Source organism: Mytilus californianus, unplaced genomic scaffold (assembly GCF_021869535.1).
Source record: "Mytilus californianus isolate M0D057914Y unplaced genomic scaffold, xbMytCali1.0.p SCAF_3, whole genome shotgun sequence".
NCBI classification, from domain to species: domain Eukaryota; kingdom Metazoa; phylum Mollusca; class Bivalvia; order Mytilida; family Mytilidae; genus Mytilus; species Mytilus californianus.
The window spans coordinates 89,654,388-89,669,000 of NW_026262679.1; the positions used below are offsets into that span (position 1 = coordinate 89,654,388).

At 33.2% G+C, this 14,613-nt stretch overlaps 1 protein-coding gene across 1 annotated transcript; it reads left to right on the top strand.

Annotated features, from left to right (window-relative positions):
- Nucleotides 1-1,256: 1,256 nt before the first annotated feature.
- On the top strand, nucleotides 1,257-1,604 carry LOC127733683 (acanthoscurrin-2-like). The gene has a single exon (XM_052242997.1). It carries the CDS (start codon nucleotides 1,257-1,259, stop codon nucleotides 1,602-1,604), a length of 348 nt encoding a protein of 115 aa, XP_052098957.1.
- Nucleotides 1,605-14,613: the final 13,009 nt, after the last annotated feature.

Genomic DNA, 14,613 nt, shown 5'->3' on the forward strand with positions numbered 1-14,613 from the left:
TATAAAAGATGGCAGGGGTGCCTTTGATGTAAACATATTACTTACCATGAAATACATGTTAAAGTTTTATATTTGACTGCTGCTGCAACTACCATTTCAAAGTTGTGATCACTTTAACTTGTTTCTTAGTGAACATAGTAAAATTCGGTTTCAGAATAATAACTTTAGAATACTATGAGCTATAGCTAGCATTTCATTTTTTTGTATAACTCTATTAACTCTATTTATCTTTTACTTTAGTTCAAATGATCTTATATATTAAAGTATAGAATATATTGAAATTTTAGCAATTTGGAAACAAAAAGGAATCCATACAATATGTTTTTCTAGATTCATTTATAGTTCATCCCTATGTTAAATAACTCAATACTTGTGTTATCCTTGTCCCGTTACACACCATTGAACTAACGAACAGGCTATACTTAATTTAGCTTTTTGTTATAACTTATTAATTGAAGTTGCTTTTACTTATCTAGGTATGTCAGTAGATGAACAAGATAGACTTAGAAAACATGAGTGGGATTTGTGTAAGTATTTTACTTACTGTAATGTAATAAGATGTTTTTTATGCATATTATTGTTTTTTATTCCCTCATCATTGTTTAATTGGGTGATTTAGCAAAATTCGCCATATGTCGAATCTTCTGCTTGGACACACTTTTTTGTTTGCATAGAAGCATTTTGGGTAAAGGTTTACAATATGTAAATCTTTTATCAGTACTTACACAGAAAAAAATCAACAAACAGTTTATATAAAATCTATTGTCTGATGTAAAAAAAAAACCAAGGAGTTTGAGATTTGATTCTTGTTTACATGAAAACTTGTCAATAAGTAACTCAATTTGATTTAAAAAAAAAAATTGCACGAAGACTGCATGTGAAGGTGATAATATGATTGGAGCCATACTTTGACCCTTGAAATTGTAAAATATTAAAGATATTCAGTCCTTTCAATAATATGTTTGACCCAAATGTCCTCCCATAATACATCTGTATTGCATGATCTCATTATCATTTTAGATAAAGAAAAAAAGATGAGAGCTCAACAGGCACAGGCAGGCGGTGCAGGCGGAATGGATTTCTTAGCTCAACTTCAACAGGGTGGAGGAAGAGGTGGAATGAATTTACTGAATCAGATGGCGCAAGGAGGAGGGGGAGGGTTAGCAGGACTTATAGGTCAGGGAGGGATGGGTGGACAAGGCCTGGCAGGAATGATGGGCCAAGCTGGAATGGGGGGACAGGGCTTAGCAGGATAAATGGGTCAAGGTGGATTGGGAGGTGGACAAGGAGGTCAAGGACTGGCAGGAATGATAGGTCAAGGAGGTCAAGGTCTGGCAGGAATGATGGGACAAGGAGGTCAAGGTCTAGGAGGAATGATGGGGCAAGGTCAAGGACTTGGAGGAATGATGGGTCAAGGTGGTCAAGGACTTGGAGGAATGATGGGACAAGGAGGTCAAGGATTTGGAGGAATTCCAGGGCAGGGAGGTCAAGGGTTTGGAGGAATGGGAGGAGGTGGTGGACCAAAATGGAACTGTGCACAATGTACTTATGAAAATGGACCAAATTCATTACAATGTGAAATGTGTCAGGCAGTTAAAGCATAGAAATGAAAAATGTCTCTTGACTAAATTAACTTGTTATGGTTGAAGTTTGTGAACAGTCTTATATATATAGAGAATATCATATGGCTTTTTCAATATCACACCTGTGTCAACCCGAGACACCAATATAATCCAAAGAGCTCTGCTCGAAGGATTATATTGGTTGAGGGTTTGATTTGGTGTGTGATATTGAAAAAGCCATATCATATAATACCATTTATTATATATATCAAGTAGATTTTTTTTCATGTAATGTGACGTCATACAGATAAGGGGTTTGATAAAGCCTTTGCAACAGTGATTGATATTGTTGACGTGACGCCATACGGATTAATGGTGTGATAAAGATTTGATTTGATTTTTGTGTTTTTAACGCCACTTTTAAGCACCGCTTTTGGGCTATTTCGTGGCGGCCAGTTTTTATTGGTGGAGGAAGCTGGAGTGCCCGCAGTGGCGTAGCTAAGCCATTTTTAAGTGTACGCCCGAACCTCGGCGAAGGGTTTGAGGGTCCCCAGCGGGTACAGGGCAAGGGACCACCCAGCAGGGGTCCGACGGAAGCTAACGATATATTGAGAGAGAGATACTATTTCTGTCATTAAAACTCATCAATAGCAACATACTTTAAAGTCTAATTTCTTGATTTTTTCATGTATAATAACGAAATCCGAGATCTATATTTTAATTAGATTGAATTTATTCAGTGTGTTGATTTGGAATCTAATGGCCAATAGTTGTTACTATGAAATATGTTTAAAAGGAGATGTGGGGTAAAACAATCAATCGACCGAAGATCCAAACCTTTCGAAATATAAAAAAAGCAAGTCTACATTTTCAATGGTGTCGTTCTTTTGATTATTATGACTTAATCTAGTTTTCTCCCCTTTTATGCGCAAATTTCGTTAATGGATAAGTACATGCAATAATAAATTCTCATAGATGGTTATGTGTAATATAAAAATACTCAAAGGGTTCCGTGGAATCCTGTGTTTCGCCGCCTGGGATTGCTGCTGTCGGTTAAACTATAAAAAGTGAATCCATTTATCAGTCAAATACAGGATTTAAAAGAAATCAAACGTTTTCTTTAAATGTTTTTCTTGATCTTGGAAGATAAGCTTCTGTTCAAGTTTCATAACAATCTATGAAAGTTTACAAATGTAGCAGGTGAAAAATATTTAATTCAAGACCGTCTGCTAATTGCTCCCCAAAAAAAATTTTTAGACTGAAATTTGCTGACTGTTGTTAATGTTTTGAAATCATTTAAAAATAAAGGAATATATCTCCCCCATGCAAAGCTCTGATTCTTTGTCCGGAATTGGCTATACTTTAGGTACGTTTTATTTTGATCAGCACTTCCAATGTTTTTATTAGGTTTTGGATTTTCAAATATTTCGGCCTCGAGCATCACTGATGAGACATTCATTGTCGAAATGCGCATCTGGTGCAAAATAAAAAATTTGTAGAGTTGGTGTTAACATTTTTACATAAAATTCGATGAAGTTTTGACAAAGTAATTGATGCGTAACAAACAGTATCTACTTGTTAACTAATAAAAACAATGTTCTTTTCAGTAAATTGCGGAAAAATTAAAAGTAAATTTTCATAATTATGCTCTGGATACTCTTTTGATCATAAAAACATTTCTGCCTATATTCTGTAAAATTTCATAAAGGTTTAACAAATTTATTGATGTTTAAAAAAAAATTTAACCACAGGCTGAACATAAATATTGACGACGCCAACGCCGATTACGGAATGTCTCGCAGGCTCGACAAAACTGCATATCGTATCTCAGCAGATAATGAATTGCTTTAAACTATAGGAAAGGGAGGATAATTCACAGTAGATTCAGATTTTGACAGAAAACGAACAAATAAATAATATGATACAATTTGATTAAAAAGTAAATTTCCTCCGACTGTTATCTTCAATTACAAGTCAGTGGAGAAAGAACTACAAGGCTCATGTGCTTTTGGCCAGATATTTTAATTTATTTAGATTAAAATATTTTTTCTCCAAAATTCATTTGTACGCCCGGGCGTTTTGACGTCAACGTAGCTACGCGCCTGGCCCGGAGAAAACCACTGACCTTCGATAGGAAAACTGACAATCCTAGTCAATTAAGATTGGAATCGAGTGCAACCGCACGAGCGGGGTTCGAACTCACAACCTCAGTGTTGACTGGCTAGTGGTTACAGTAGTAGAACTACTTAGACCACTTGGTGTGATAAAGCCTTTGAAACTGTAATTGATATCGATATCATGTATTCACTACTAAGTATATAATAAATTATTTTATTGTGATTCTTTTTCATTATTGTAGCATTTGTGATGTAAGTTATTTATTATTATGATTTATTTTGTCAGTGAGTTGAATTGAAAAAATGTGTCTAATAATGAAACAACACACTTATATTCACCCATAATAAAATTTCTTATATTGTCATTCATAAAAATAAAAAAAATATCTAGTCTGTTAAAAAGTATCTTAAACAGTGTCCATATTCCTATGTTGCAACCTCTAGTCAAACTTTTGGATATTCAGTTCAGTGTCTGGACAAATTCTCTTCATATTTGATTAACAGCAGTAAAAAAAGCATTCAGCAATGGAAATATATTGGGAAAGTCTAAATTCAAAATTTATTCATTTGATTTCTATCAAGAAACAGCAAATTTCAAACTGGCTGACCTCAATCTGACTAAGAACAAGTTTCACTTTTGCCAAAATATGGCCTTGAGTGTCAACTTCATAATAAAGATTAAAAAGGTCACTGTTTGCTTCTTCAATGGGTCCATTTAAAAAAATATTGCCAAGCCATTACAAATCTCTGAATAAAAGTACTATTAGTTACATAGTGTGCTAGTGACCTAATACGATATATATGGGGTCAGTAAATTCAATATGGGGATTCGAGCTTCGCTCTCACCCCATATGGAATTTACTGACCCCATATATATCGTATTAGGTCACTAGCACACTATGTAACAAATTTATCTTACCGACTATCTTAACATGTGGTATTTATACTAGTGACCTATCAAAGTGATCAAGTCTTCAATACCGTTAGTATTAAGAACCTACTTCAATTAGCCTATACAAAAACAAATGCCAACAATAACAACTTGTTAGCTTTAAATGTGTATTGTGAATTTATTTCAATTGTTCATCATCAATTTCTTCGTCTGTTGAAACCTTTAAGATTTTTCCTCAACATCGTGTTGTTTTTATAAAGGGACGTAACACCACTACTAACCGTGTATTGAAATAAGCCCCGCCTACTAACCCAATATGAAATATACACGGTCTCCATGCGGTTGCTTTCAACCAATCATATTCCTAGAAATGTAGAGGAGGTAAGATAAATTATAATACATGCTCCAAGGTTAGCATATTTCTAATATGTTTATATTATCCCTAGACACAACAATAATTCCTAGATCCGGAATTGCAGCCAAAAGTAACTATTCAAAAACTGTTATAAACTATAGAAAATTGGACGTTTCAACACAAATTATGAATAATTAAGGGGTCATAGCAGTTACTTCATAAATTATAGTGTTATGTTCCAAATAGATAAATAGTTATATCACAACCATATCCATAAACTATTTGTAATACTCCGGCTAGATTAAAAAAATATTTAAATCTTAGGACCAATTTTGACCCTTCTGCTCTTATGGGTTGAAATTTAAAAAAAAATTTATGTGATAAGTTTAAGGTATACCCAGTTAGTGTTTCTATTTCCTGAAAATTACATATATGTTTATGCTTTATGGCATTATATCAAGTTTATTATAGAAATACTTAGAGGGTATGCTATTAACCTAATGACAAATATGTCCAATTGAATTAAAAGATATTTTTCTTTTGCATCATGGTTTTAAAAACACAAAATATCAAAAATTAAGACTTGTCAACACCAGCAATGGATCCCGAATTAGAAACGCAAAGGATATGGGGGTATTCATCCATGACACAAAATCAGTGTATACACAGCAAAAAAACACACAAAAAGCCAAGGAACAGCACTTGTATTGCTGTTCTTCATCTTAAAAGTCACAGTATGGCCTTCAACAGGGAGCAAAAAAAACCCACAAAAACTCTCACCTAACTGCAAGTTTGAGACAGCATCTAGCACCGGTTTGAACATAACTGATTCAGATAGACTTTGAAGTCATTTTTGAGCTTTTGCCATCACTTGGCTTCTGGCGTCGTCCGGCGTTGTCGTCCGTCCGGTGTAAACTATTTCAAACATATTCTCCTCTGAAACTATTGAACCAATTCCAACCAAACTTAAGCTGAATGATCCTTAGGGTATCCAGAATAAAGTTTGTGTTTTATTTTCTGTTTCGTCAAAAAACATGGCCGCCATGGCTAAATATAGAACATAGGGGTAAAATGCAGTTTTTGGTTTATATCTCAAAAACCAAAGCATTTAGAGCAAATCTGACATAGGTAAAAATGTTCATTAGGTCAAGTTCTATCAGCCCTGAAATTTTCAGTTGAATCTAACAACTCATTGTTGGGTTGCTGCCACTAAATTGGTAATAATAAGGAAATTTTGCAGTTTTTGGTTATTATCTTGAATATTATTATAGATAAAGATAAACTGTAAACAGCAAAAATGTTCATCAATGTAAGATCTACAAGTAAGTTTAATGACCAAAATTGTCAATTGACCCCTTAAGGAGTAATTGCCCTTTAAGGACAATTTTACACAATTTGTTTATCATGTTTTCTAACTTTAAAAAATCTTCTCCTCTGAAACAATTGAACCAATTCCAACCAAACTTAAGCTGAATGATCCGTAGGGTATCTAGAATAAAGTTTGGGTTTTATTTTCTATTTAGTCAAAAAACATGGCCACCATGGCTAAAAATAGAACATAGGAAAAATGCAGTTTTTGACTTATATCTCATAAACTAAAGCATTTAGAGCAAATCAGACAAGAAGTGAAAGTATTCATTAGGTCAAGGTCTACCTGCCCTGAAATTACCAGCCAAATCGGGTATCTGATTTTAAGTTATTGCCCCTGAATTGATGATTATAAGGACATTTTGCAGTTTTCAGTTATTATCTTGAATATTATTATAGATAAAGATAAACTGTAAACAGCAAAAATGTTCAGCAAAGTAAGATCTACAAATACGTTTATATGACCGAAATTGTCAATTGACCCCTTAAGGAGTTATTGTCCTTTAAAGACAATTTTTCACAATTAATTTGTTCATCTAATCTAGTTTGCTTACTTTAAAAAATGTTCTCCTTTGAAACTGCTGAATCAATTTCAGCCAAACTTGGGCTGAATGAGTTTCAGAGTAACTTGTGTACATTTTGTATTTTATTTATTTTTTATAAAATGGAACATAGGGGTAAAATGCATTTTTTTGCTTTTGAAGAAAATATGACAGATACAAATAACATTTAAATGGCATTTTTAAGCCACTCATTAATATATATTGAAAAGCAAAAATAATCATTGATGAAAGATTTAAGCAAAAATTACAGGTGAGCGATTCAGGCTCTTGAGAGCTCTTGTTTTAATTCCAGTTCAAACAATTGTTTATTTTTTTTATAAATTGGAATATATCCCAAAATATAAACAAGTTGTATTAGTTTAAAATGATATAAATTTTTATCACATTATCTTATTGTTGAATTTTATTTGTTTAAAAGCAATTTCCCTTTTACAGCAAAATGCCTTGAGTGTGTAGGTAAAGGTTATATCTTTGGTTAGCTTGCTTGCTAGCTTAACCGTGAAGTCATTATTAAGTAAGGTTTACTATCCTCCTTTAAGAGTAGACTAGTCCGACAGATAACCAATCTATCTGTCTGTAGGACTAGACTACTCCGAAAGGAGGGTAGTATACCTAACCTAATAATGATTTCACGGTTCAGCTAGCAAGCAAGGTAACCAAAGATATTACCTTTACCTACACACTCAAGGCATTTTGCTGTATTCGAAAGTTTTAGTTTATTGAAAGACCCTTTTGTCCGATTTTTTAAATTGCTTTTTGTTTAAATGTTTGAAATAGCCCTCCACATGACATAGCCATTTTTTGCGCTGTTACACATTGTGCTCCCCTGCACAACTCTGTCCTTGAACAAAATACAGCATACAGTGAACCTTGTGTCATATTGAATTATAATTTACTCAATAAATGATAGAAAACTTTAAAAGTCTATATCTTTCCTACTTCAATATTGATAATTTCAACACTCAGTACTAGTACTTTGTAATATAAGAAAAAGTCATGAATATTTAAAAAGCCAACAAAATTGTTATAACATAGACAAGGGTCTGGATGGGGTTTACAGACTAGAGAATGATTGGTGAAATGTGCAGAATAAATGGCCAAATAAATAAAGCATAAAGAAAAGTAGGACAAAAAAATAAAGAATAGAGAAAAATTACGTACAAAATTAAAAGAATACAGAAACGAGGGACCTCTCATCCAGACCCTCATAAACATCTTCCGATTTTTTGTCTTGTTGGTTTGCTGCCACTTTAACATACACTCTAAATCTTAGTCATATAGCACATTGTTATTAAAATAAAGGATTTACGCAGATGTAAAATAAATTTTATTATGTACATCTTATTTATTTCTTTAAAGGAAATAACCTACATGGGTACTGAATACCTTATGCCTGTCTGGTTTTTTTTTCAGGGTAAGCAGCAACCTTAATTGATTGTTCTTCTAGACAAATGTGTTATTTCATTCATATCTACTTGAATGTTATATAAATTTACATCATCTTCTGTCAACTTGCATTTCAGACTGATTGCAAAATAAAATTTAGGAAAAAATATTGATAATTAGCTGATCATCTAGTTTGCATTATTTTGTTTCATAATAATAAAATTGTATGTTTTAGTACAACTATATATATGGTCTATAATATGTTTGTAAGGTGTACATTGGTTGTCTGGCAGGTCTCAGTTGACCTTGACTTCTTCAAATACTTCATGATTTCGTACTTGGATTAGTCTATCTTTTACCGGTCAACAGGAGACATCTCACCCTTGACATCATTTTAATGATTCAATTATAAATCTATGGTTTCGTTCTTAGACCAATTTCTTAGCATTAAATATCTAGAAATGTTTGCCACTGGACATTAAGTAAGAAACAATCAATTAATCAATCATTGATTCAGGTGAATTTTCTTGATACATTGACTAGATATAAGAAGATGTGGTATGAGTGCCAATGAGACAACTCTCCACTCTCCATCCAAGTCACAATTTGTAGACAGTAAACCATTATAGGTCAAAGTACGGCCTTCAACACGGAGCCTTGGCTCACACCGAACAGCAAGCTATAAAAAGGGGGGGGGTTAAAATTCTCTCTATTCTTTATATTTTTTTCCCATTATTCGCAATTCTATAAACCCCATCCATATCCTCATATAATGTCTCTGGTAAGATTAAATCAACATGATCCTAATTTTTAGTACATTTGTAAATTTGTCTACAAAAGACTGAATCAAACTCGCAACAGACTCTTTAACGTGAAGTTATAGTACACATGTTTTTGAATTTTAACTTGATATATTCCTTAGGTTTCTTGTGGACAAGAAGATTAATTTCAATGTGATATTGTGTGGCATTAAAGGGTTCCATGTAAGCATAGATGTATAAACCCATTATACATCTATGATGTAAGAGACACACGTCTACAATGGAAGACTTATATTTGAGTAATTGTAGTAGATAAAATCGGAATAAAGGGACATTTTTTGGGTTTGGCCAATGAAACAACAATAAAACAGCAAATAAAAACGAAAGGCATTTTACGATGTGGTCTTTAAACAGATTCTAAAAACGTCAATAAATTTAACCAAGGATTTGTAAAGTGAGAAGGATTGGAATCTCGTGGACTATTTGCATTGCCTGTATTGAAATAAGCTGCGTATGATGAGATTTTGCGAGATTTACCGTGATGCATCTCGTTAGTCGTTTGATTTAACACAGACTTTCAAAGATGTACCATCAACAGTAATTTTTCAGATAAAATCCAGCTAGGTTTGTCTGTCTATTAAAAAGCAATCATCAATTAAGGATAATGTGCCCTTTTGGTGTTTCTATGTTGAACATATGGGAATTTTATTTTTAAAAATCCGCTGCCTTTCCCCTAGTACTCCTATATTTGACAATTAGGTGCTTAATAGATATAGTATTATTGCATGCAGCGCTAGCAATGATTCCCCTATAACAAATATATATATTTAAAGATATTGGGTAAAACTGGGAATAGTATATCTGTCAATATATATCTTCCTGGGTAAAACAAGTATAAATAAACAACTGCGCCATGAGCGCATGATACGCCCGTCCCCTTTTCAAAGAATAAAGTTGAATAACTTTTCCATGTCATATTAGAAACTTATGAAAAACTAAAGGGAGGTTATCTTAATAGATATAAATCAGTCACCAAAGTTGATGAAAACTGCTCAAAGCACTTTAAGGATATTGTCCGAAAACTGGAAAACTAGTCACCCCTTTTTTATGAATAAAATCCCATAACTCGGAAAAGTAAAATCTAAAATTTATAAAAATCGAATGGGAGCTTATATGAATGACAATATATATAAACAATTTACCAAAGTTTCATGAAAACTACTGAAAGCATTTTTGAGTTATTGTCCGAAAACTGGAAAATCCCCCCTTTTTTAATGAATAAAACCCCATAACTAGTAAACGTAAAATCTGAAATTTATAAAAATCGAAAGGGAGCTTACGTCAATAGATGTAAACAATTCACCAACGTTTCTTGCAAATTGGTGAAAGTGTTTTTGAGTTATTGTCCGAAAACTGGAAAATTCCTCTTTTTTTAATGAATAAAAACCCATAACTCGGAAACGTAAAATCTAAAATTTATTAAAAAAAAACGAAAGTAAGCTCACGTCAATAGATATAAACAATTCACCAAAGTTTCATGCAAATTGGTTAAAGCATTTTCGAGTTAATGTCCGACATGTTGACGACGGACGGACTGACAGACAACGGTAAACCATAATACTTCCCGTAAACGGGCATATAAAAATGGACTTGTTGATCTACACCTTCTAGTATAGGGTGTACTCGACTTTAGTTTTGGATTGTAAAGGTTGTTTATGGCTTTCTGTAAACAATTAACGCCAGCACATCAAGGACCACTGTCTGTAATGTGCGAATCCTGAAATGCCATGTTTACTGTATCCGTGATGAATTTCTGATGACGAATGATAAATAAACAGAAGACAAATTCATGATTTTTGTCGAGCCTGCGACTTTTGTCGCAGAAAGCTCGACATAGGGATAGTGATCCGGCGGCGGCGGCGTTAGCTAACTTCTTAAAAGCTTTATATTTTAGAAGCTAGAAGACCTGGATGCTTCATACTTTGTATATGGATGCCTCATGTTACGAAGTTTCCGTCAGTCACATGTCCAATGTCCTTGACCTCATTTTCATGGTTCAGTGACTACTTGAAAAAAAAGTTAACATTTTTTGTAATGTTAAATTCTCTCTTATTATAAGTAGTAGGATAACCATATTTGGTATGTGCGTACCTTGCAAGGTCCTCATGCCCGTCAGACAGTTTTCACTTGACCTCGACCTCATTTCATGGATCAGTGAACAATGTTTAGTTTTGGTGGTCAAGTCCATATCTCAGATACTATAAGCAATAGGTCTAGTATATTCGGTGTATGGAAGGACTGTAAGGTGTACATGTCCAACTGGCAGGTGTCATCTGACCTTGACCTCATTTTCATGGTTCAGTGGTTATAGTTTAGTTTTTGTGTTTTGGTCTGTTTTTCTTATACTGTATGCAAAAGGTCTTCTATATTTGGTGTATGGAATGATTGTAAGGTGTACATGTCTAGCTGGCAGGTGTCATCTGACCTTGACCTCGTTTTCATGGTTCAGTGGTCAATGTTAAATTTTTGAGTTTTCTTTTTTTCTAATACTATATGCAATAGGTCAACTATATTTGGTGTATGGAAATATTTTATGATCTATATGTCAGTCACGCAGGTTTTATATGACCTTGACCTCATTTTCACGGTTCATTGCTCAGTGTTAAGTTTTTGTGTTTTGGTCTGTTTTTCTTAAACTATAAGCAATAGGTCAACTATATTTGTTATATGGAAGAATTGTTAACTGTACATGTCTGCCTGGCATGGTTCATCTGACCTTGACCTCATTTTCATGGTTCATTGGTCAATGTTTAGTTTTCTTGGTTAATGTTAAGTTTATGTGACAGTTGTAATAAAGCTTTATATTTAGAACTATCAACATAATATCAATGATTAGTAAAGAAGGCGAGACATTTCAGCGTGTGCACTCTTGTTGAAAAAAATAAGAAATTATATATAATATGTATTGTTATTATAAATTCATGATATAGATATGAGATGCGGACGGGTTTTCATCGCGCCTACAGCCATCCAGGTGTAAAATTGATACACAAGTAGATAAATATAAGGAATAGTTCACGAACAGAGCGCACACGAGATTTATAAGTAGCAGTTAAGTTTCATTTGCAGAATTTGTTTTTTTTTGGTGCTTTACCGCCACTTGTAAGCACCGCTTTTGGGCTATTTCATGGCGGCCAGTTTTTATTGGTGGAGGAAGCCGGAGTGCCCGGTGAAAACCACCGACCTTCGATAGGAAAACTGACAATCCTAGTCAATTAAGATTGGAGTCGAGTGCACCCGCACGAGCGGGGTTCGAACTCACAACCTCAGTGTTGACTGGCTAGTGATTACAGTAGTCACTACTTAGAACACTCGGCCACCGAGGCCCCTTCATTTGCAAAAAATGTATACCTTTTAACATAATTATTAATGTTGTATAACTTAAAACAGGTTTTGTTATTAAGCTTGTTGATACGGAATCAAATTCCACTATGCTGTTTTTGTGATGCGATTCATGTTTACTGTCGAATAATGATATTAGACTTTCATTTTCACTCTAGGGCGATTCATTTCTATTGTACATGCGATGCATTTTCACAGAAGGACATTAATTGATTTTCATTATTTAAAGTCTTAATTCAGTCAACTCTCTAACAAAATTTATGAAGTCAGAAGGATTGATTATATATGCATATTTAGTGAGTGAAAGTCTGAGGTAATATATCAATAAATTCCGTAAAAAGGCATTTATTGCTTATATAGTCAATTCTATTTTCTTTAATAATTTGTCCAGATCCAGATCCAGATCTATATGTAGGATTAAATTTATCCTTTCCTATGACACGCCATCGTTGAATAGATATATCTTGGACAGCTAAGCGAATCCACGTCACCGAAAAACGTCATTAGAGCTATTTTCCTAATGCTTGTAGTTTAAAAGTGTGGTTGGTTGCTTAAGGATTGTAATTAAGATTACGCATACATTTATACTAAAAAAAAGCAAGCAAGCCAACCAAACCTTTAAACTACAAGCATTAGGAAAATAGCTCTAATGGATGCATCTTAGATAAAACAGAGCAGTCACAAAACGATCTTCATTTCAGTGATAGTTATACACTGAGGGATAGGTGTTTCTTATCCAGACACGCCGTATCCCGAAGTGTATAACTATCTTACACCCGATGCTAAACCCTATATTTGTTTACATTGAATACTAGTATTAAATGAAAAAGAACGGATAGCATTTTTATTGACAATATCAAACCATGATTAATAAGAATTTTTTTTTTTAAATGAAAACCCACTTGTAACCTTATTCTGACGATCTTCATTCAAACTTTGACAATTTGGCCGTATCGTGCATTCTCGTATGCAGTTGTCAATATGGACGGGTATAAGACGGACGACATTATGAGTCAGGCGTTTGATTTGGCAGAAGAGACTGAGGATAACGCAATATTAATAACCCAAAGTACTTACATGTATCAGTTAAATGAAGGTAATCATAAATGTATTATACATATTACAGTTTTATAAAAAAAATCCCCCCCCCCCTTTTCTCAACATTAATTATAAACATTCATATTCGAACATACTGAGGGATAGGTGTGTTTGGATTAGAAACCCGACAACTGGATGCGCTTAACCTTCAAAAATACAGATTGCATACTAGTATGTAGGAACCCCCCTTTTTGGAAATAAGCCCACTCCTAGTAAAATATGTCTTGCACTTATTTTCCTATGAAAATTTTTATATATCCGTATTCTCATTTTTTTTCAATGAAAAAGTCCCTGTTAAATTTTATTTTTAAGACATTCTTTAAATTAATTAATATTAAAATTTAGAAAGGAACAATTATAATTATGTACATCATAAAAATCTGTGATATCCATTTTCCTATGAAAACAAGTCCGTGTAACTAAATAAAAAAACGAACACCCATATTTTTTTTATATATAGTGAAATATTATTGTCTGTTACCAATTTTAAAACATATAACAATTAAAAAACAAATTATTTCTTTCATTACAAATTTTCCTATAAAATTAAAGGACATGAATTTTATGCATCTTATAGATGTGTTTTTACTTCAATTATAGTTTGAAGCTTCGAGATATTTGTAAACTTTTAAATTATAGACACATTTTCATAAAAAAGTCGAATGTGCATAAGCAGAAATTCCGCCGAAAAAAAATCCACAGAAAGAGAATAAATTGATCTTTTTAAAGTAATAAGGATGGACACCTCAGTCTGAGGAGCCAAACATTTCTAACTTTTTTCTTTACCTGATTTTTTTCATTTTTGTTACTGTAAAAAAGTAATTGATGAAGGAAAAGATCATATGGTGGTGCACTTCTTATTTTGCTTCGGCCATTTGAATTACCCCATTTTTATGATTTCGACATTTGTCATCAATTTTTACCCATTTTTGGGCTATTATCATGAAAAAAATCAAAGTTATAAAATTAAACTCTTGTTCATTCTTTGACTATAAAAGACGAAGTGGACCAATCTGAATAATCTAGCTTTAAAAAACGAATTATAGATCGTGTTAATATAAGAAAGTTTATAAAATGTTGTTGCTTTTTCGTGTCAAATTGAACATGCT